Source organism: Astatotilapia calliptera, chromosome 3 (genome assembly GCF_964374335.1).
Source record: "Astatotilapia calliptera chromosome 3, fAstCal68.1, whole genome shotgun sequence".
NCBI classification, from domain to species: Eukaryota; Metazoa; Chordata; class Actinopteri; order Cichliformes; family Cichlidae; genus Astatotilapia; species Astatotilapia calliptera.
Window position 1 is genome coordinate 52,900,529 of NC_137424.1, and position 23,356 is coordinate 52,923,884.

The 23,356-nt window shown below is 41.7% G+C and overlaps 2 protein-coding genes and 1 long non-coding RNA gene across 18 annotated transcripts in view; 1 reads left to right on the forward strand and 2 right to left on the reverse strand.

The window, feature by feature from the left end:
- LOC113019060 (uncharacterized) overlaps nt 1-23,356 on the forward strand; it is a 73,067-nt gene extending 49,711 nt beyond the window's left edge. For 6 of the 16 annotated variants that reach the window (XM_080298520.1, XM_080298518.1, XM_080298517.1 and 3 more), the window contains 2 exons: nt 20,647-20,738; nt 22,942-23,356. In XM_080298520.1, coding sequence (XP_080154646.1) covers nt 20,647-20,738; nt 22,942-23,208 — 359 coding nt within the window. In that variant the 3' untranslated portion in view covers nt 23,209-23,356. Of the gene's footprint in view, nt 1-8,871; nt 9,063-10,142; nt 10,260-12,679; nt 12,755-12,853; nt 12,965-15,610; nt 15,947-20,646; nt 20,739-22,941 lie in introns of those variants that run through there. The other 10 variants (XR_013906166.1, XR_013906168.1, XR_013906167.1 and 7 more) reach the window with 10 other exon arrangements.
- LOC113019058 (uncharacterized) lies at nt 7,052-8,583 on the reverse strand. The gene is made up of 2 exons (XM_026162547.2): nt 7,743-8,583; nt 7,052-7,468 (listed from the first exon to the last, which is right to left on the reverse strand). Exons 1-2 carry the CDS (start codon nt 8,553-8,555, stop codon nt 7,304-7,306), a joined length of 978 nt encoding a protein of 325 aa, XP_026018332.2. The 5' UTR covers nt 8,556-8,583; the 3' UTR covers nt 7,052-7,303.
- LOC145425470 (uncharacterized) lies at nt 20,615-21,191 on the reverse strand. Its single transcript, XR_013906173.1, has 2 exons — nt 21,059-21,191; nt 20,615-20,764 (listed from the first exon to the last, which is right to left on the reverse strand). It is a non-coding gene; the product is annotated as an uncharacterized LOC145425470 (long non-coding RNA).

The following is a 23,356-nucleotide window of genomic DNA, read 5'->3' on the forward strand; positions in this document are numbered from 1 at the left end:
GCAGTACGGAAAAAGTCAGCATAACGAAAATAAACTCCACCTAAACTTGGTTCATATCTGACCCAGAGAGACTGCAGGTCATAACTTCTTACCTGAAGTTCAGTTCACACTTGGACCGGCGGCCACCTCGGGTCTCTTTTCCTTCTGCGTCCCCTTTCCTTCATCCACCTGCTGGCCTCCACCACTTGCTAATGTTACTGAATCTGTGGAAGCTCCGCGATGCCACCACACGAAGTAACGAGTAACGACCCTATCTAAATCCCAGTAACGACTAACGCGTTCCTGATTTTGGCATAATAACTAGTTACCGTGCTCGTTACCACAATAATAACGTAGTTACTGTAACGCGTTACTTAATAACACGTTAGTCCCAACACTGTATATAAGCATACAGTACTTGGTTGAGACGTACCATTTTAACAACAAAAGTATAGATAACCCCCGCCCCTCCCAAAATGGTTTATTCCAGCTCGCCTCTCTCCCACTCTGGCTCTAGCATCCTCGCTGCTGGAGCGATGGCGGAGCCGAGGTGTTAGTGTCTGGCTTAAAACAGGACATATTAGCTGCATTTAACCTTCAGTTACTCTTTATATAGTTAGGTAGGAGTCAGACCATGTTTCATTTTAGCTGAAAAGCATCACCCCCAGGTAACCTGCAGTGCTAAAAACGTGTTTTCCGACGAGGTTTGCTACCCTACAATCCGTCCTGCTCTGTAGTACAATCAGTGATATTTGACCGTCCTGTTGCTCCCATTGACATTTATACAGCCTATTTAAAATCTAAAACTTAAAATTGTCCGTAGCCTACTGTTGTTACCACTGTCCTGTTTGAAATGGATACTAACTGACTGAATGCCCCATTAACCTTATAACTCCTGGTGTGTGTGTGTGTGTGTGTGTGTGTGTGTGTGTGTGTGTTCAGAGAGACAGCCAGGTTAATAATGGATATAAGGAAGTTGTTGTTGTTTTAAAAGGAGCCACATTCAGGTAAAAGTGTAAAATCAAATGATCCATCAATCAAGAATAATGTTGGATCAGTGTTTCAATATTTATATCTTTTATTAGATGTTCATGTGGTTTAGTTGTTGTTGGTTGAAAGTACACTGAGAGAGAACTTTTTGTCAGTGATCTTAATAATGTTGTTTTCCTATTAATGTAATTTTTCATCTAATTGAGTACAATCTATTTGTGTATGATTGTCAGTCCAAAGAGGGAGAGAAAGAACAAGGTCAGGAAGAAGCAGGTAAGAAAACAGACAGGGAACAGTGACAGGCACAACAGAAACTGTTAAACTGACAAGGAGAAAAAACCTGATTTTACTCACACAATCTGGAAGTTGTGTTCTCCCTATAATAAAGCTGCTATACAGAATCTGTAAAACAAACTGGGTTGAAACATTTTGACCCTCTTTAACAACATTGCAACATAACGTTATAATTGATTGGGGAGATTAAAATCAATGATATATTTTTATTTGGTTCAGCCACCTCAGCCAGTAATAGGTAGCCCAACATTTGGACCATCCAGTTGTCTGCATGACTGCCGCAGTACATACATCACATTTGCGCACTATCAGAAAGTGCCAAACAGCCCTGGTGGAGTGAGGAGCTGTAAAGAGAAGCAGATGCTCTGTTTATATTCTAAAAATGTTTTAAGCTTGTTTCAAAGATTCTGTACTGCAGCTTTAAATGTTTTCTGAAAGCACACATACACTTATCAGTGTTTCTTAAACTTTTTACAGTGTGAGAAGATGTCAAGCTCTCAAGTACCACTATGAAAGCATGAAACTCATAAATCTTTGTTAAGGTTCAAAATATTGGGGATGGACACCAGAGGAAAAAACCCACAATAACAACACTGGTCCGGTCGGGTTGAGTCAAACGAAGATTTTAATGGTCACACGTGGGAGATGGACACTTTATGCAGACAGTCTCAGATCTCTCCTCAAAAAACATCTCCATAGTTTTATGAAATCAGGGTATTAGAACGCCCCCTCATGCGTAGTGACAGGTGTAATACAATCAATGTTGACAATTTTATTTAACACAAAGAATATAATATTAAATGAATATTGCTGGATCAGCTACTTCTACTTAAAACATCTTAAAACATGACTAAGCACAAAATCACCAAGAATAACATCGTATAAGTGCTGTGTAAGCGCGTGTGGCCTTCCAGCTCAAAACCTTTACCCTCCATAGATCAGCCAGACATCACTCCGGCTGCAGCTTTTAACCTTTAATTGACTTGAGCACAATTCTAGAATAAGCAACAAACTACAATGTGTATGGAATGATCATGGTTACATCGGCAATAAAATCATGTCATTATTCTAGTACCTGTAAGGAAAAGATCAACCTAAAATTAAAACCATCACTCTACTGCAAAGGATAACATAAGGTCAAAACTTCAACTTATGTTTAATGCAAAGCTGATTATATACTTCTGATGAACTAATAATGCCATATTAACATAATGAATGATAATGTGAAAAAGATCCCCTCCTTATTCTACATCTTACAACACAAAATTAGTCTTATTGAATTAGTAAAATTGGTGTCTGCAGTAAAGATACACAGGCAAAGTTGCCTCAATTTTTATAGTTTTTTTTTATTAATATTTTGTAATAATTTATTTGTAATAATTCTGTTTTGGGATCATTTTTTATGTATCTGTATTATATTATACACACACATTAAAAGTGAATCTCTGTCCATCAATTGCACTCAGTTTACTTCTTACTCACTATGAGCATCATTCATTATTCTCCCCCAGTAATTAAGGTTAGAATATGTATTTTTTTTTTTATTCCAATCCATTCTTCGTTTGCAGCATTTAAATAACCTTGATCAGATTTGATGGTTTTGTTACAGACTTTTCAAAACAAGTGTTTTGCTTTTCTTTAACAAATGTGGGGGTTAAGTTGTGTTAAAATGTACAAAGCAGTGATGTCATGTTTTGAGACGAGGACCCAGGCACAGAGAGACTTGATGAATTAATAAAGAAGTTTGCAGACTTGCACAGAGATGGTAAAATGATGATGACTGATAACAGAGAGGAACAGGGGTTTAAATGCATCAAAATGACAGTTCTAGAGAACTTAGGACAACTGGAGACATTTAAGGATGCAGGGACTGACAGAGATGGGGAAGAAGTCTCATTGTGACAAGTAAAGTTTGTCTTGTCTGGCTGGGCAGCTCTCCTGGTGCTCAGCACCCCCAAAGCTCTGATCCTAATCGCCCCTGATCCAGCCCATAAGGCCGAGAATCCAAATGTCCTCCACAGGACTGACTGGAAAGTGAACTTCTCCAGGCTGGCACCAAAGTTCCTCCTCTGCTGACAGCTACTCAGGTTTCTTGTCGTTTGTCCCGTTTTCTTTGTCGGCTGCAGAGAAAAGTGAATGGTAAATGGTAAATTGCCTGCATTTGTATAGCGCTTTACTAGTCCCTAAGGACCCCAAAGCGCTTTACACACTCAGTCATCCACCCATTCTCACACATTCACACACTGGTGATGGCAAGCTACATTGTAGCCACAGCCGCCCTGGGGCGCACTGACAGAACACTGGCGCCACCGGGCCCTCTGACCACCTTCAAAATAAATGGAGATAATCATCTGAATACCATGAGCGGGTCCACGCCTTTATACGCGCTCCTTTCGGTTTTCTGTCCGTATATGACACCAAAGCACACCCGGAATTTCACGCTGCTCTTCTCGTGATCGTGCGACACCTATGAAGTCATGAGGCCTCGGTCAAAGTCACTCTGCCCTCTCATCCAAAATATACTGATGTGCTTCATCTAGAAGTTACACTAGTCCATAAACAATCACACTGAGGAAAAGTTACTGTAGTACGAGCTCAGTGTAAGTCACAGTTTAGCAGCCATTACGATTATGATGATAACCAGCACATGAAATGGAGACGTATCTAGGGCAGCGGTCTCCAACCTTTTTTGCGCCACGGACCGGTTTATGCCCGACAATATTTTCACGGACCGGCCTTTAAGGTGTCGCGGATAAATACAACAAACTAAAACTAGTAGGTACCGAAAAAAAGAAGATTTATTCATAACACATGTGAAAAGACCCAGGAAAACTGAGTTAATGATAAAAACTATAACAAAATAACGCTGAAAACTAATAAAAACCCTGAAAACCATACATTTCTCACCTGAGTCTCAACTCTCGCGGCCCGGTACCAAACGACTCACGGACCGGTACCGGTCCGAGGACCGGGGGTTGGGGAGCGCTGATCTAGGGTATTGTGGGCTCACAGTTAATTGGCCTCCTGTTCGTCTTTTTCTTTGCCTCTGCAGTCTAAAGGCCTTTACACACCAGAGCCTATTATTCCTGAGAGTATTTAAAAATATTTCGTTTAATTTCCCAGGACGAAACATTTTTTTTTAATTTTTTTTAGTATCAAGCTCGATTTTCCGATTTTTGTGACGAATCACGATCGTGCTTAACACTTTAATTAAACACGTCACCGGATACGTTTAGCATTTTTAGCAAGGGTAGGTAACTCGAGGGCCGGTGTCCTGCAGATTCTAGATCTCACCTTGGGTCAACACACCTGAATCAAATGATTGGTTCATTACCAGCCTCTGGAGAACTTCAAGACATGTTGAGGAGGTCATTTAGCCATTTAAATCAGCTGTGGTGGATCAAGGACACAACTAAAACCTACAGGACACCGGCCCTTGAGGCCTGGAGTTGCCTACCCCTGGTTAAAAGGCTAAATTAGGTCAGGGTTTAAAGGGTTAAAACGCGCGTTTGTGCGTATTAGAACCACGTGTAAATAATAAAATGATCTTTGCTCAGACATATGCGGGACGCCAGGGGGTATCAGGGCCATATTGAAAACTATACCTAATTGATGATTCGGAGAATAAAGTCGAAATTGGGGAGTGATTTGTCGTTCAGCTCCTTGATCTCTCCTTCAAAATTTTGCATCTGATGCAAGGATTCCGACACTGCGTGTGCTGTGTCACAAGACACGAGAAGATGGCTGATCAAGTGTTTGTAGAGGAGCCGTGTAAGTGGTTTGGCTTGAAAGTGCGAGCGTAATCGCTATTTCATCTTTTTCCCCAAAAAATTTTGCGTTCATTCGCGATCGAAAGAGACGCTTTTTTATGTGGCCCTAATACTCCGTCATACTGATCTAATGTCGAACCCGGCTATGGGAAAAAAAACCCCGGATAGGCTACTTACCACTTCTGGGTGTTATCAGGGCATCTCTTCTTGACTTTCAGCCTCACGACAGATGGATCCCTCTCTTTCTCTCCGTCTTCATTTTGTTTATAGCAGAAATAGTACCCACGATCTTCCTTCCTCGCCTGTGGCAGATTTAAGGAAAAGTCTCCAGAGAGTCTTCCATCAGCAGTCCCGTTATCTTCGTCTTTGCAGGAGTTCCACTCAAACACAACTTGCTGATTCATCTCCCACCGTGCAGAGACACACTTGTTGTCGGCAGTTGAAAAGTAACACGGCAGCGACGCTTTTTCTCCCTCTTTCACGGTGACATTGAAGGGAACCAGAACTGTAACCTGGATGCGCATCTCCCGGCTGTCGCATCTTAATAAATAAAAGCCACTGTCATTGTAAAATATGCGCCTGAACAAAATGGACGAGTTTCGAAAGATCCGGCCTCGGTAGCCCCGGGCGGGTGTCCACACACCGCGCTGGTGGACGGCCACGTCCACCTCCCCATGGGGCTCAGCCCGGAGCAGTTTTCCTTCTTCGTCGTTCTTACAGTTTTGTGGAAACGTGAAGGAGCTTCCTAAAACAGGCTGGACATCTGCAGACAAACGGGTAAAAGCAGCGACGAAGAGCAGCAAGGCTAACATATCTGTGTCACACTGAACACCGGTCAGAAAGTTAAGTGCTTCAAGAGTCCGCCCCCACCGGCACCACCGTTAGCACATTAACAGTGTTTACGTGGTATTATTCCACTTGCCACAAATGTCAGTGTAATGGGGAAACCACGCCCCAGGCGGGATGCGTGTGGCATCCCGCCTGTGCCCCTCAACAATAACATTTCAGTAGCTATTAATTACAATTTTGCTAAATAAAAGGATCTGGCTTGCATAAGTCATATATATATATATATATATATATATATATATATATATATATATATATAGTCTTAGCAGCCTGAGGTGACGCTTTAGAGCAAATCAAGTTAGACCGTGCTGTAGCCACATCCAGAACAGCAAACCCCTATGACTTAACTATTATTATTATTATTGTTGTTGTTGTTGTTATTATCAAAGTTGTGTGAATGCGTTGTTGCACATGACACAGCCGGCTTTGTTACCCTCTAGCCTCAGTGTACTTCAGATACATGTATTTATGCCCCGCTCCTCGCCTCCACCACTCCTTCCCACCAGACAGCCATAACCACAACTCCACTTTCAAGTCCTGTCTCAAAATGCTTGTAATTGTGTGTGTGTGTGTGTTGTTTTTGTTTTTACTTTTCTGTCCAACGTGACCTGTAGTGTTTTGAATCAGCAGAATCTCACTGAAACTAACATTTGTTTAATGGTGAGGTGAAATTGCCGCTTTTTCTGACACACTGAGTCAGAACAAGCATGGGCGTGGCAAAAAGTGTTCCCCACATTGAACAGTGAAAATATGAGCAACACATTTATGAGCAAACAGTTGCCAGTGTTTTTTGGGGGACATCCTTAGACCAAAGATTTTTGTAGTAAAATATAAAGAAGTGAATTGCCTTTGCTCCTTTTTTTGTTCTCAAACTGTTCTCCTCTATAAGCTCAGTCTGGCTGGAGCTTTTTTTTTTCTCCTCGTCTTCCCTCATGGATTGCATATTTCATTGTTTCCAGTTCCTACCTCTCTCCGACCTGTCCCCTCTAATGTGATGTCTCTGAAATGAATGTATGGTTGGAAGGGGTCCAATTTCCCTGCATATGCATGTGACAAATAAAGGTCTATCTCTCTCTCTCTCGGTTTTTTTAAGCTTCTGTTTGGAAAGATGAGCCTTTAACATAAACTGAAGCCCATGATAGTACAGATGGTCTCTGTTGAAACTGAGATTTGAATCTCAATGAGATTTTTATTTATTTAGAAAATATATATACAAATATAGGCATAGATTTTAAGAATAAAACAAATCAAATCTAAAATCATATGTGAATGGTCATTGTTATCATTTGTGACTACCGTTGGCATTATTAAAGTGCACACTAAACACTAAAGCGCATTCATAAAAGCTGGCATTGTGCAGGAGAGGCAGCTTCTGGCAGATGTGCTGAAGAGGAGGAAGAGGAGAGGTTCTGATGGTCCATCTAGGCTTGATTTGGTCGACCGCAGTGCCCATATGAGGCACCTCTGGGGCAGCATGATGTCATTAACCGGCCAATCAAAAGGCCGACAGGCAAACACACCACGGCTGTAATGATAATGATCACCGCAGGCAGAAATCGACTTTCTTCACAGGCTTTCGGTGTCGGCTGCAGAGATAAAACAACAGAAATGCACTCAGATTTAGACGAGAATTTCATTCTGATAACTTCTTACTTTTATTACATTTTCACACAAATATCTATACTTTCTATTACATTCTATTAATTACCAGGATATGTTGCGTAAAAACAGATGAAAGTGGCAAACCAGTGTGTCATAGTCTGAGGTAACGCACCCGTAAGTGCAACCGCTCAAGTGCAACCTCAGCTACCGTCTGTACGCTGCCTTCCTGTGACACATGTGACATCCCTGAATACTCACAGGCAAAAACGGAGGACGGGTGCTGTTGCTCTGATCCGGACTCCTCTGGCTGGTGACCGTCAGCCTCACAGCAATCACGACTTCATCTTGGATGTAGCAGAAGTAATCGCCCTGATCGTCTTTCTGAGCTTGCTTCAAGGTTAAAGAAAAGTTTCCGTGTGTGACCCAGTCCGCTGACAGCGACAGTCTGCCCTCAGCAGCCCCGGTGTCTTCCCAGGAATTCCGCTTAAACACGTCTTCTCCGTTTTTCTCCCACCGCACAGACCAACGCGCTTTCCCTGTAGTTGAAAAGTAGCAGGGCAGGCTCACCGCTTCTCCCTCGCTAACGCATCTTTCAGAGGACATAACAACTTTGATCTGAACATCCACCCTCCGAGCGCCGCATCGAAGCTCATAAACCCCGGTATCGGTATAAACTGCGTGATTAAACACGACCGACGAGTTTTTACCGATGCGCTCTTTGTAAACCTCGGTCGGTGTCCACACGCCTTGCGTGTGAGCAGCCACCTTCACCTCGGGGGTCCCGTAAAGATAAGGCCGGTACAGATCACCCTCTTCATTGGTCTGACAGTTTTCTGGAAGCGTAAACGGGTCTCCTAAAATAACTCTCACATGTGGTATCCGTCCCTGACTGCAAAAGGCAAAGATGAAGGACACAAATACGAACAGCTGAAGAAGCCTCATTCTTACAGAGTGCTGGACGAAAGATAGAAAGATTGGCTTGACGCGCAAATGTTCAGATGCCGCCCGGGAGCAGGGAGCCAGGGCGGCTCCGCCCCGGGGCAGGAGGGACGTCCAACATCCAATCACCATCCAATGTTAGTATGCAAATGACCCGGTGTCATTCTGTAATGACGACGTGATGAATCTTGCGCTGAATCTCTGGCCCATCATTTATGATGGAAGTGATAGCAGACCTGTAGGTTTGGATGCCTGGATGTTAAACTTAATTGTTATACCTGATAAAGGGCAACGCTGAATATTTTATTCAAGATGAAAGAATTTAATTTTATTATATTATATTATATTAACACTAAGTAGAGTAATATTAGATACACATGTGTATCAACTGCATTTTACTGCACATTTATAGTTTTTCATTGTTACAGAGTACTTTTAAGATAAAAGTACCGGAAGTAGACGCCACTGCTGAAGCCATGTATTTATTCTTGTCGGCTGGTGTCGGGCAGCGGAAGAAGCAAGTCAAATAAACGGATTCTAACCTCAGAGTCTTTTCAGGAAAACCATTTAAAGACATGGAAAAGACCCTGGTCAGTTTCTCGCCTACAGTTTGGAATTTGAGAGGTCTTCAGACTCTGGGTGAGCTTTCTGAGCTATCAGCCATTTTCGTCGGTCGTTAGCTTTGCTCGCGCTGACTGAAACCTTCAGGGTTTGTGAGATATATCCAGGAAATGTTGAGTTTTTTGGCTCATCCACTTGGTTATTATAACCGTCAAGATAATTTTGAGCCAATGAGACACGTGCTAACTGTGCTACTTTGACCAGACTAGAAGGACTATTGTCCCGCATATTAGCAAGGCTAACAAGCTTAGCATACACGGGCCTCGTCGGCATTTCTAAACCGTCTGCTGGCTTCTTTTCTGCCACACGCTTTCTGACAGTAGAAATGTGTTTAATTTACTTCCAGTTACATCTTTTTGTCTGACCCCGACACCACAAAAGGCAAGTGTAACTAGAGTTTTAGCGATACAAACCATGAAACTAAACGCCACCTCCCGTGTCCTTTTTTCCTTTAGGGTGTGGCGTCTTTATAAGGATCTTTATAAAGTATATAGTGAGGTTGAGCCTTTGTTGTACAGTTGTTTGAACTGATGATCTTTGGATATGTAGTTTTTTAGGAATGACTCCAAGAAACATTCCCAGTGTAGTATGAATTTATTTGGATTTATACAGGATAAGGCTGTTACTGTGTGACATTTAATAAGTCACACAGAGGTGTGTAACTAAAGTGGCTTTCAGTGTTTGAAGTCATCCTCTTTCACATTTACTTTGATTTAGTGTCACTCCTCCACTGAATAAGTCCGCTGAGCTCCAGCTTAGGGCTGTGCGATATGACTAAAATAAAACTCATCCAAACTCGACGTGCATGACGTGTTTTCAGCTGGCCGTCGTGTACCTGGAGTTACATGAAACTTGACAGCTCTTTTTTTTTTTTTTGCTTTTCATCCATAAACTCTCTCCATACTCTTTGAAGTGATTCTTGTGTAGGTGGGAACGAGTTTTGCTGTGTTTGAGTCTGTGGTGGGGATCGGTTTGCAACATAATTAGCATAGAACAGATTTTTGGTCCATGATAGAAATAATAGCCACTCTACATTTTCATCTGACAAAATAATGTCTTTTTTCCCCGAGTCAAGTTGTCCCCTGTTTTCTTTTCAAGAAAGTGGAAGTGGAGATCAGAGAGCGAGAGGAGGCACGGGGACAGCTAATGAGGTCAAGGAGTTCAAATGCTGGGTCACGCAAACACTGTTGAGCAGGTTGAAGGAGCTGTCCAGAAGTGTGTGGCACGTTTTTTTTTTTTTTTGTTGTTGTTTGTTTTTTTGTTTTTTTTCTGTCATGTGACATCCTCACACAGAGAGTGGAGCAGGCTAATCAGCAGCAGTCTGGCAAATAGCAGATAAACCAGTTATGCATGGACAAATCCCATGTTTGCTGGGTGGGTTTGACCAGCCAGCTGCCTGCATAATGATCTGAGCCTTTAATGTTCATCCAAACTTGTTTTTTTTTTTTAATCAACTTTGAAAGTTTTTTTTAATGGTATTATAATAATAATATTTATCTATTACATGAAACTCTAATTAGTTTCATGTGTTGGTCTGTCCCACACTAATGAATAGGGATGGGTATCGTTTAGGTTTTATCCGATACCGGTGCCAAACCGGTACTTTTGAAACGGTGCCGGTGCTTAAACGGTGCTCAAACCGGTGCTTAAAGAACGGAGAACACAAAATTGGTCCAAAAACCTCTCATGTTCAGCTGTCTTTTTGTAAAAAGATAACAATGTTAGCCTTTTCTGCAGCTATAGGGCATATATGGTATCACTCTTGGCTGGAAGCAGCGCTTAAACAATGGAAAAAAACTCTCGTTTAACTGTTTTCCACTTTTTCTTTGGTCATTTTAGCCTTTTTGGCCAGGGTGAAGGGAGTATCTGCCATCAAACAAGAAGACAGCCGCATGTAACTACGACGGTGTTTGCTAGTTAACCTTACATGCATTAATGTAATAAGTGGTTAGCCTACTCAACGTAAATTACACACGAACAACATTAAGCTACTCACGCAGAGAAGAACGGCTGCTGCTGCTGCCATCATCATCCGTCATCATTTCTGCCACACTGGCAGGGCTAGGGGCCAGGACTCTCCTCTTCGTGTTTTTGGGGGATGTTGCATAACAGGCAACCCACCCGCAGTAGATGTGCTCGGTGTGAGGTCTCGCAGCAAGCTATCAAATACGGCGCATTTCTTGGCTTTTAAAAAGAACGCTATGCGTCGCCAGGTGTTTCATTGGATTCGAGGTGTTACCTCCTTTGACAGTATCACAGTATCAGCTTAAAGCACTTGTTGCTGCTGAGTTTGCATCTTTTGCTGTGAAGTACAGCCAGACTTTTGACCACTTCGCCCTGGGCGTTTTTAATCTGTAGCTCTGCTCTAAAAGAACATACGTACCTGGCCCCGCCTACTACGCTTGCAAAGGTAAAATGATTGGCTAAAGTGTATCACAGCTCGGGGGGAAAAAAAGCACCGAAATAAAGCACCGAAATGTGCGCTGCTTTTCGGTCTGGTTACTACCGTTTATGTCAGAACCGGTGCCATCATGGCACCGGATACCGGTACCCATCCCTACTAATGAAGTTATGAGGGCTCAAAAATACTAAAATTAAAAATCAAATTTCAAGAAAGCCCTTTGTACTTACTGTAATGTTTATAGTAAGAGTGTAAATTTTTACTTTGCTGCATTATATGGATCTTAATGTACCGTATGTAAATTTAGTGAAGTCTACCAAAAAAGAGAGCAGCTGGTTAAAGTTCAGCCCTGAATAATATTTCCTGCTCTTGAGGTAACGTTTAGTATATGTCAACAGAACCGGCTCTGAGCTGCTTTTATTTAAATTTCATTTCAAATCAAAGCCACATAAAACATTTTAGACACTTGAGAATAAAAGTGTTTGTTACTCTCTGCTCTGACTGAGCTCTTTCTAATTTAAATATCAGACAAAGATAACGTGAGTAATTTATTATAGTGGGAAAAAATCCAAACCTTCATGGTTCATGATTACTCATGGAAGTGGCCACTTCCATGAGTAAGCCTTATATGATTTACTCATGAAAGTGGCACTTTCATGAGTAAATCATATAAGGCTTACATGATTACTCATGAAAGTGGCCACTTTCGCATTACTTTCATACGTTGTTTTAGTAAGTATCCAAAACATACAAGTTTCATTATATAATTTTTCAAGGGATCTTATATCTGTTTTCACTCTTATATGCTTTTCATACAAGTTTCACACAAGACAGATACAAACTTTATAAGATTTATATATATCTTTTCCATGTGGGTATGTACAGATACATTTCCATTCCATTTCTGCTATCTGTACAACAATGCTGTAAAATAACTTATATGGGGACTACAATATCTGTAGATATTGGACAACAACATTGTACAGATATTGTACTTCTTACGACCGATTTCAGTGACTATAACACAATTTTCCCCCCTTCAGGCAGATGAAAACAAGCATGCTAACACTGATATCTGTGGAGCTTATATGCACTTACCGCTTCAATCAAAGACATGCAGTCAAAGCTGGTCTGTTGTTCTCACGGCTCGTTTTATGTGTTTATGTGTTGTTTTAAGCTGAGGTCGGCTCGAAGCTTGTTCACATGTCTGTGCTCCCGCTCTCCCTTTCTGCAGGTGACGTAATGATGCTGCTCATCTTCATCACCAGCTGTATATGTGATGGAGGCTGAGGATTGTGTGGATGACCAGGTGTGTTTCATTGGTGTAGTTTTCACAGCATCAGGTCCTGTTTGTACTTCACCCTGAAAAGCATCAAACACTTCACATTCACATGTGTCTTTGCTGCAGGAGCTTCACTCTGAATCCTGACCTCCTTCTGCTTCAGTGGTTTCTGACTCCATGACTTGGTCATCATGGCAACCATCTGGACGACTGAGGTCCCCGATTTGACTTTCTGAGGTCAGTCATCACTGTTAATGTTTATATTTTGTTGGGATTGTTAAAAGTTAGCAGGCTGTTACATCTGGTATCATGTATTGGTCTTTTTCCTACAATGTATCAGGTGGATGAGACCAACTGAAGAACTTTTCCCTCTTTAACCCTTTAAGACCTACCACAGAACCAAGTCCGCCAGAGCTTACTTTATATTTTTACATGCTGTAGTGCCATTTTTGGGAGCATTTCAAGTTGCTATACATCAATACAACTGTTATAGCCCAAATTGTAATAATATGTATGCATTACCGTATTTCCCGGACTACAGAGCGCACCTGAATATTAGCCGCACAAGCTAAAATCAGGGGAAAATCCTGTTTTGTACATACATTAGCCGCACCTGACTAAAAGCCGCAGGTGTTTCAATGTTGACTTATCATATGTAAGAGAATATGCACAAATCGAATTGTCAGGAAAGAGATGGCTGTTTGGAGACACAGCCCTTTTATTAATATTTTGAAAAACAAGTTATGGGTACATATTTGCACAACTTTTTAGGTATATGTACAAGTAGCGGTAATTACAAGTAGGAAACATGTGCTGTGCTTCATAAACGAGTAACAAATGTAGTACATAACAATAACCTACAGCACACCAGAAAAATAGATTCAGACTACCTTTTAGGCTCAGGTGGATGGATGGATGTTTTCACACTTTTCCACGCTGTCAGATTCCACCGGTGGAGTTGAGCATAACTTGCTTTTCGCAAGTTTATTGCCGCACACCATCCACGACTCCCGCTGAACGCGTAGCGCTACTTTGAAGTTTGTTTTTCGTGCTACTTGTACGGCACTATGTTGCCTGGCGGATGGACATGTGACCAACATACCACTCTTGAACCCCGATACTGTGTGTCTGATCACATGCCCTTCCGCCAGGCAACGTAGTGCCGTACAACAGCGGAACAAACAAAACAAATCGTCTTACGATATGACAAAAATCAGGGACAATCCATAGAAAAGCCGCACCTGACTAAAAGCCGCAGGGTTCAAAGCTTGTGGAAAAAGTAGCGGCTTATAGCCCGACAATTACGGTAAGTCCATAGTAATTACATAAATTGCAAAAAAGTGCAATAAACTACAAAAAAATTGAAAATCATTTTTCTACTTAGAGAAATTTAAGAAATTTATCCCTCAAAACTTTAATGCTGCTTTTTTGCAAATTTGCAGTATAATATTTATTTTCGTTTTTCCTGCAGTATATAAAAACTGGTGTATTTCAAAAATAAAACTATGAAGACACTCAAAATAAATTTCCTGTGGTGGGAAACTATTTTGTGCAACTTTTTTGTATTTACAGTTTTGAGGGATAAGCCTCTTAAATTTCTCTAACTAGAAATATATGTTAAAAAACAAAAACGATTTTCAATTTTTTTGTAGTTTATTGCACTTTTTTGCAATTTATGTAATTACTGTGCACTTAATGCATATATATATATATTATTAAAATAATAATGATTGTATTGATGTATAGCAACTTGAAATGCTCCCAAAAATGTCTCTACAGCATGTAAAAATATAAAGTAAGCTCTGGCGGACTTGGTTCTATGGTAGGTGTTAAAAGGGTTAAAGGCAGGTCATGAAAATATTGTCAGTCCATGGTGCAAAAAAGGTTGGGGACCGCTGCTCTTAATTGTTGTGACAGGTGTTCGAAATGCAGAGAGGTGCACTTGATTTGCCACACGGAGCAGCGCAAGAGTAAAGCACGAGGGAGGGGCTAATAATTGGCTCAGTCGTCTTTAATGATCGTTGAAAGCCCAGATCGTAATCGAGATTAAAATTCGATTAATTGAGCAGCCCTATATTGAAGTGTGGAATGAAATAGGCTGGTTACGTTAAATCATCCCAGGATGTGGGTTAAACGAGTCTCAGACTGAAGTCGATGAAGCAGAGATCAGGACCCTCATAATCTTTGAATGCATTTCCACAGGTCTATAAAATCAGGCATCCAGTCATGCAGTTACAAACCTTGTGAAAAATGGCTCAGCTCACTGAATTCAAGTGTAGTATTATAACAGATGCCACCACTGGAATAAGTTCAGAGCGCACAGGGGAAGAAGCTGTTTGTGAATGCAACGCCTCAGATGAAGCTGCCAATGTTACAACAATTGCCAGTGAATGATGAATATTTCAAGAAGCTCTATCAAGCCTGTTAGAGGAGGCTTCCTCATCCAACTGTTCACATCCTCCTTTCTTGCAGTACACTTGTAAAACAAACACTGTAAACAGATAATACACCCGGCTTATCTACGCTGTGACACCTGCCATTATGAGTAAACTGTGTGTAAAAGAATATAACTTAATGAAGCGGGGAAGATAAACATCAGTGCTGCATTTATGCCGCCTCTCACACAGCGTGTCAGTGCATCATGACCCAGTGTCCTGCACCGGGAAGCTCTTGCAGGACTCTTCTTAATCATAATCTACAAGGCCGGAAAAAGTTTCCTGTGCTTCAGAAAGTGGAGCATCAAAGGCGTCAAGTTAAATTCCTCTACCCTTTATCATTCCTGGCAGTCTGCAATTAGGGGGGTAGAAAAGTTATCTATGCATAGAAAGCCAGGGATTGTAAAAGAAACCAAAAGAGGACTGACTGTTGTTCTTGTTCCTGAAGGTGGTTCTTTGTGCCTCTGATGGTGTGTTTGTGTTGATGCTGCAGAATCAGGCCAAGGTCTCTCTAATAGTGCTAAACATCAGGCTGTTAACTGCAGAGCATCAGACCTTATCTGTGATCCTCCCGACAGTTTCTCTCCTAACTCCTGGTAGGAGTTCATGGAGGACTTCAGCTTCTTGCAGCTGCTCCTGCTGATAGATGTCATTGCTGTCTTCTCCCTCTGCACTGGCTGCTACGTCTTCTTTGTTTCTGCTTTTCTCTTTGTCATGAATGTGAATCAGGCAGCTGTGCTGAAAATATGATTGTTCTCCTTATAATAAAAGCTGGAAGCTGGAAGTCCTGCCTGTGCTGAGACATTTTTTTTCATGCATGATCTTCACAGAAATAAACAGCACAGGACAAAGGAAACTGTGGGTGATGTCATCTTTAGTTCATAGAAAAATATTAAAGAGTCTTAATTTGAATTTATTATTTACCAAATTGAGTCCAAATGAGTGTGGATCATCACATACATACTATTGAACCAAAAAGCCCAAAATGTGTCATCATTATTACTATTTTTAATATTATTTATCAGTAATATGGACAGAATAATGTTTCGGCACCTGCATTATTCTCATTTTCATTATCAGACTTTGATCTGTTGTTGGCTGATTGTTGTAAACTTGTTATAACAGAGGGGAAGATCATTCTGGGCAGCAGAAATGTGGAAACATGAAAAATGGAAAAACACTGACAGCAATTTATTAAAGAATCAGATTCATTCATTAAGGTCTGTTCTGGGTTGTTGGGGCCACTTTTTCTTCTCCTGTACAGTCCTACTGCCTGTCTGTCCTTGTCAGATGTTTAGTTCAAGCTCCATTAAGTTGAATGGAGCTTAAGTTGAAATAAAGGTTGAAGTGCTTGAAAGGATTCACCTTGTTTACTCAAGTAAAAGTGAAAAAGTGCAGGCTCTGAAATGTACTGAAAGCAAGAATGTAAAAATTAGTTCTTGACGGACATTTCTACCACTTTTTCTTTCCTTTTTGTGGAAACATTGTGCTCTATTAAAATAATAATAATATTAATATAACTTGTACTTGGAAATATATATTTTACTTTGCCTGTGCAAACAGTAAAGTGAGTAAAGTGAAGAGTTAAAGTGAGATTTTGCAGGTGCTAATATCCACTCCCTGCACTGACTGTATACTGTTCACACCGTCTTTATACCAGAAACTTCAGTCTGTATAAAGGTTGAATTGGTTTAAGCATCATCACTGACCATGAGCAGCGTCTCCACTGTGCAACAGTGTAAAACGGTGCTTTACTGTAAATTCACCACAGTTTGCCAGACTAACCTGTAACTGCTTGTATTTGAATAACAAAGTATGCATACCTCAGTTTGTTTTGGAAAAGTTTCAAGATATAAAAAAAACACAACTTCCCATCATATCATCCAGTATCTGAATTTAAATAAAATGAGGATTTGCCAGGTAAACTTTAAATTTCTAGTTAATCAAATACTCCTGAGCAGTGCTCATCTAAATAACCTCTGTTCTCCTGTCCTTGTCTTTCTCCGTCTGAGTGAAGTTCTCTCGCGCTCTTTTCTCAATTTGTCGGTGTTTGTTGAGCTGATAGAAACTTCTCATTTAAAATGAGCTGTCCTTTAGAAAGAGTTACTCCCTTTATGCTCGCTCCTTTTCTGTAGCGCTGCTAAATGCTATAAAGTACCGAGGCCACGACTCGTGGAAATGTGTTGGAAAAGCCCCTGTGGATTGTCTTTTCTGTGTTTTTATTTCCTCTGTTAGACTCATACCGGTTTAATGCCACGAAGTATCAGGACTCATATTGTTAAACACAATACAGATACTTGTGTTAAAATGCGGGGAATCAAATAAAATCAAATTATAGACACCGGAACTTTAAACTGAAGTACAGTATATACATGCGTTAGAATTTTGTATTACATGAACTTATTTCGGCACGGTGGTTAGCACTGTTGCCGCACAGCAAGAAGGTCCTGAGTTCAATTCCACCATCAGGCCGGGGTCTTTCTGTGTGGAGTTTGCATGTTCTCCCCGTGTTTGCGTGGGTTCTCTCCGGGTACTCCGGCTTCCTCCCACTGTCCAAAGACATGCAGCTTGTGGGGATAGGTTAATCCAAATTGCCCATAGGTGTGAATGTGAGAGTGAACGTGAGTGCAAATGGTTGTCTGTCCCTGTGTGTTGGCCCTGTGACAGACTGGCGACCTGTCCAGGGTGTACCCCGCCTCTCGCCCTATGACAGCTGGGATAGGCTCCAGCGCCCCCCGCGACCCTGAAAAGGATAAGCGGATGGATGGATGGATGGATGGATGAACTTATTTCAAGCTGCAGCAGTGATCGGATTTCCTGCAGAGAGGAAAGGAGGCCGAGGTTTCTCCCGTGGGCCACACGCAGGCCTCAAACAAGAAGCTGTAACACGAACGTAACTTGTACCTAAAACATGATTTGGGCGATATTAATGCTCACTGTGATCTTTGAAACTTTGGATAATAGCGTTAACTCAAATGTGTCCCAGATAAAAAATAATTCAAATTATTATTTTTTAATTTAAAAAACGTTTGATGTGATTTCGTTTTTCGTGTTGAATTCTTATTTGTAGGGAGGCTCCATGATAGAGCACTGCGGGACTAACAGTGTTAACAGAAGGACTGCAGGTAGACTGAAGAATATTTATCATGAAATATTATAACTAATAAGTAATTATTATTCATTACTCAGACACCCATTAAATATTTTATTTAGTTACGAACTCTGTATAAATATACATGCAGTTGGATGAAATGTAAAATAAAAGGATTAACCGAATTTTTCAGAAATGCTTGAAGATTAAATGAACGAAATAAAATGCATATTAATACGAATTTCCTTTCCTGCATCCTCAAACACATTCAGAGATATTTTTGACGCTTAAAATATGCAGATACCAGAAATATATTTTAACCGCTGGCAGCAACTGATGAGCGAGGGAGCAGGAAGGTCCCGCATCTGCGTGCCTTATTCTTATTCTTATTAACTACCGCCAACTAACTTCAAACCTTCTCCACTTTACTGACAACTGGGCAGCAGAAAACCGATCGGTGCCTATGCCATTCCCAAAATGCGCTGGCATGATGTCGGGGCAGCATGAGTACGAGCAATTTTTTTTTATTTTATTTTTGCCGATGCCCGTGATGCCACCCCAGGCAACCGCCTGTGTCGCCCGTATCAAAAACCGCTACTGGACATGTAAATAATAAAATTATTTTACACAAGACACACTTGTTGGCGGTAGTCAAGGGAATACGGCACGGCGGTGTCGCTTTTTCTTCCTCTTTCACTGCGACATTAAAGGGAACCTGAACTGTAACCTGGATGCGCATCTCTCGGCTGCCGCGTCTTAGCACAAAACCACTGTCATTGTAAAATATGCGCATCCAGGAAGAGATTTGAAGGACCCGGTTTCGGTAGCCCCGGGCGGGTGTCCACACACCGCGCTGGTGGACGGCCACCTCCCCATGGGGCTCAGCCCGGAGCAGTTTTCCGTCTTCGTCGTTCTTACAGTTTTGTGGAAACGTGAAGGAGTTTCCTAAAACAGGCTGGACATCTGCACACAAACGGGTAGATACAGTGAAGACGAGCAGCAGGGTTAACATCTCTGCTTCACACTGAACGCCGGGCAAAAAGACAAGAGTCCCCCACACCTACACCGCTCCTCGTACGGTCTTTGACACTCCCTATTAGAGTCATTTGACTGCCCCACTTTAAGAGGAGAGGGCTGTGTAGCAGCCGCGTGCCCAAAGTGCCATTTTCTTGAAGTTTTCTTTCTTTCTTTTTTTGTTTTATGCCCGTCAACAATAACATTTGAGTATTAATCACAATTTTGCTAAATGAAAGGATCTGACTTTCATCACTCGCATCCATGTGAATGATGGGGCAGAGCGCGCTGACGCGCCGGTGAACACCGGGTCCTGTTTAATTATGACAGTAAAAAAACAGATTATATTAGATTTCTATTTCAAATGTGGAAAAATGCTGATTTTACAAGAGCAAAATGATTGTATCTCTAAAGTTTAAACATTGAATAAGCTTTCTGCCTGCACAGAGTGAATAGTCAAAGTGAATCATCACAAATACATTATTTGATATTCATTACCTTGTTTTTCATTTTAATTAGTTTATTATTATAGCAGTAACAATAATAAGGGGAGGATTCTGGATCAGCACCATGATGTAAACTTGTGGCCATAGTATATACATGAGTTTTCAGTTTAGACGTCTCTGCTGAAAAACAGGGCGGCACATGTACAGACAGACTGGTGTGGACACTCTTCTTCAGTGGGGTGGGGGTGTTTGTGGCTAATTGAATTTGGCCCTTAATATTTGCAGAGGTAGTTAATATTTATTGCTTTATATACTGCTTTGCCCTCGTCTGTTCTGAAGTCTACACTATTTACATTTTTAATGCTGTAACTGCCCACATCATTATTTCCATCCTTCATTTTTTTCTCTGCTTTTTTTTGGCTTTAAACAGGGAGGGACTCAATATTGTGGTGCACACCACTCGGCTGAAAGCTCAGAAGCTCTAAAGTTTCTACGCCCCACGTGTCTCACGTTGAAATGAAGAGCACTTAATTATCAGCCTCCTTTTTAATCAGATATGTCTGATGGTGAACACAAGCCTCCAGCAGCCAGCTGTCTGAGCTGAGGAAACAAAAGGCACACTTACAGTCTAAGCTTTGGTTTCCCACGAGCGTTAGAGTTAGCCTCACTGCCACAGTCTCATGTTGCTGTCACGAGGAAGCCACAGGGATCCTGCACTCACTCTTCATAGAAGTGACTGTGGTATGTTAGTGGTTTGAGTTTTCATAATGAGCTCCTTGAAAGTTGTCAGTCTGTTTCACTGTGGTGAGACTTACCATAGTCCTACTCAGACCCAAGCACCCTGCTTTAAATGTGTGTGGTTGTCTGTGCTGGTCGGCCTGCAGGTGTTTCTCTGTATTTGACAAAGTGGTTTGTGTTTGTTCTCTGTTACAGCAACCATGATGGATGCTCTGATGCTGGTGGAGAGACGTGAGGTCAGCCAGGATTCACCTTCAGAGAGGGCTGAAGGGGCTGGACAGTGGGAGGTGAGCAGAGCTGGAAGGATGATGGCCTGTGTGGTTGGGTGGAGGACAGACGATACAGTCAGATTCAGTATAAAGCAGGTGGAGCTTTGACAGCAACCACACAGACCCAGGGAAATAATCTCTGGATGATTTAAATGAGACTTTAACTTGTTTTAGTCACATTTGTGATCACTGTGGGGTTTCTGTCTTATTGTTGAACAAGGCTGTTTTCTTCATTGTGTGTAGTTGAATGTGTGCGGTTGACAGTTTCCAGTTGTGCACAGGCTCCTTGGACTGTGTGATTTTACTTTGAATTGTGTACTGTGTATGTGGGAGAATACCTTTAAGGTTTATGTTGAAGAGTGAGTCTGTTTCAGTGCAGCTGGTGTACTTTCTTCCTCCTTCTTGTTGTCACACTCAGACTTTTAACGTCCTTGATCTTTGCATTAAATCAGCTGGTCCTGATAATCTGCTCCTGCCTTCCAGTGAGAGGCGATCAGGTGACCAGATGTTGTCTTGCAGGTGTCGATTGCATTTCTGTGAGAGCGGAAATGTTACATCATCACCTAGAGTTGGACGAATTGTGGTTGATTAAAAACTAGAAAAGGTAGAAAGCCACTGCTGGTTTCAATTTCACAGCGCCTGTGATGCTCACCGCTTTGGGGTTTAAAGTGACATTTGCCAAAACTCTAGCTGACTGTAATTGAGACCCCACTCAAACACATTCTTCAGTGTGTGTGTGTGTGAGAGAGAGAAAGGAGGGTGGTGCCATTGAGTAGTGTTTTTATTTCTCTAAGTAGTTTCATTCATGGTTAAGTACCACATTAACCACAGCACCAGCTGTTTACACAGTCATTTAGTGGTCTGTTAAAGCCTGCTGAGGGGAAACTGTAGAGCAGAGAGGGCCACAAACAGCCCACTTTGGTCTCAAGTGGGTTAAATCACTGCAACTCTGTCAGTGTGAAATGTTTAACTACAGCACCATCCTATCATTACTGTTGTTTTTTCTTCAGCACACATACAGTAACAGGATAAAACGACTTCCTGCCAAAGTGTGATCCCCCCCATCTGACAGGCAGCAGCAGCAGCAGCAGCAGGCGATGTACTTTCAGTCATGCTATTGTTACTCTTACCAAAGAGCTGATATATTATGGTCACACTTCTCTCTGTGTAACAGCACAGTTCAGCACAAATGCACACCAACAAACAAACAAAACTTAATAAAACACACATAAAAATCAATCACAGTATGCTCCCAATGAATAATCTGACAGTCAGAAATATATATGCTCCTCCTGTTTTCTCTCATATGATGATGATTCCATCATGAGGCACGTTAGCCGAGTAAACTCACATTAAATCATCTCAACACAAGTGCCATGGAGCACTGGACGCACTCAGTTTGATAAACCTGCCTCCTAATTCATAACAAATCACAACAACAGCTGCTTCAAGGCACTTTATCTTGCAGAGTAAAGACCTACAATAATCACAGACTGATATCATATTGACTGTCTCGTGGCAGCAATTATGTCAGGATTTGGTGACAGTGTCGGTGTGTTTGATCGTCTCATTTTGGTGCAAAAATAGTTGATCTGACTGGATGAAACTGATGTTGACAAAGTTTAACTTTGAGGACATAATTTGCAGAAACAAAGTGATAAATCACTGTGTTTTTTTTGCAATACTCAGAATATCGCAAAATGTTTCAAAAATGCAACAATATACTATCATGAGTGAAGTATGGTGATAGGATCCCGTCGTGTGCTGTCTGGTGATTCCTGCCTCTAGACTTTGATCTTTGCTGATCGGCAACATTAACGTCCATCAGCACAGCGTTTCCCACTGAGAGCTGAGCTGTGGACTGGCTGCACCTTGTTGACAGGCTGAGTGACACTTGGAGAGATGTGGACTGACCTCCTCAGCTCCTCAGGAGCTCAATTCTGCAGGAGGGCACTGAGCCTCAGCAGGCAGACAGACTCCCTGACATTTATTAACTGTACTTACTGTACGGGTGCTTAGATTTGTACTGGGAATGACAGCTGCAAACAACTTCAGACCCTTGAGCAGTTTTCAGGAAGTTAGGACTGAAATAATCTCTGTTGTTGTTTGTTTAATGATCTTAGTGCTGATTTATCTTTTCAGCTTGTTTAACTGAGTCTTAATGTTAATGGTGTGTGTGTGTGTGTGTGTGTGTGTGTGTGTGTGTGTGTGTGTGATGCAGAGCTGCTCCTTACTGAACTCGACCCTGCAGAGCACTGAGGGCGTCCTGTCCAGCATCAGGACCAACTGGCAGGAGTTTGTGGAGGACGATGGCTTCTGGAGGGTCCTGCTGCTGCTGCTGATGGTGGTCATCACCCTCCTCTCCCTGGGCCTCGCCTACTACGTCAGCAGAGTCCTGCCTTTCTCAGGGTGGAGAGGAGGCAGGAAAATAAACAAAGATCTCTATGTAGAACAAAAACTCTGGTGTTTATTTCTTGTGCAAATCTGATCATTTTATTGGAATCTGAACAACATCATGTGATGCTGTCAGCACGAAGAAGAGAGGACGGTGACTCAGAGACACCAACAGCTTCATGTGTGGCCTAACACCTTTACAAGCACTCATTGATAAAGTCACCTTTACATCCCTGTTTGCT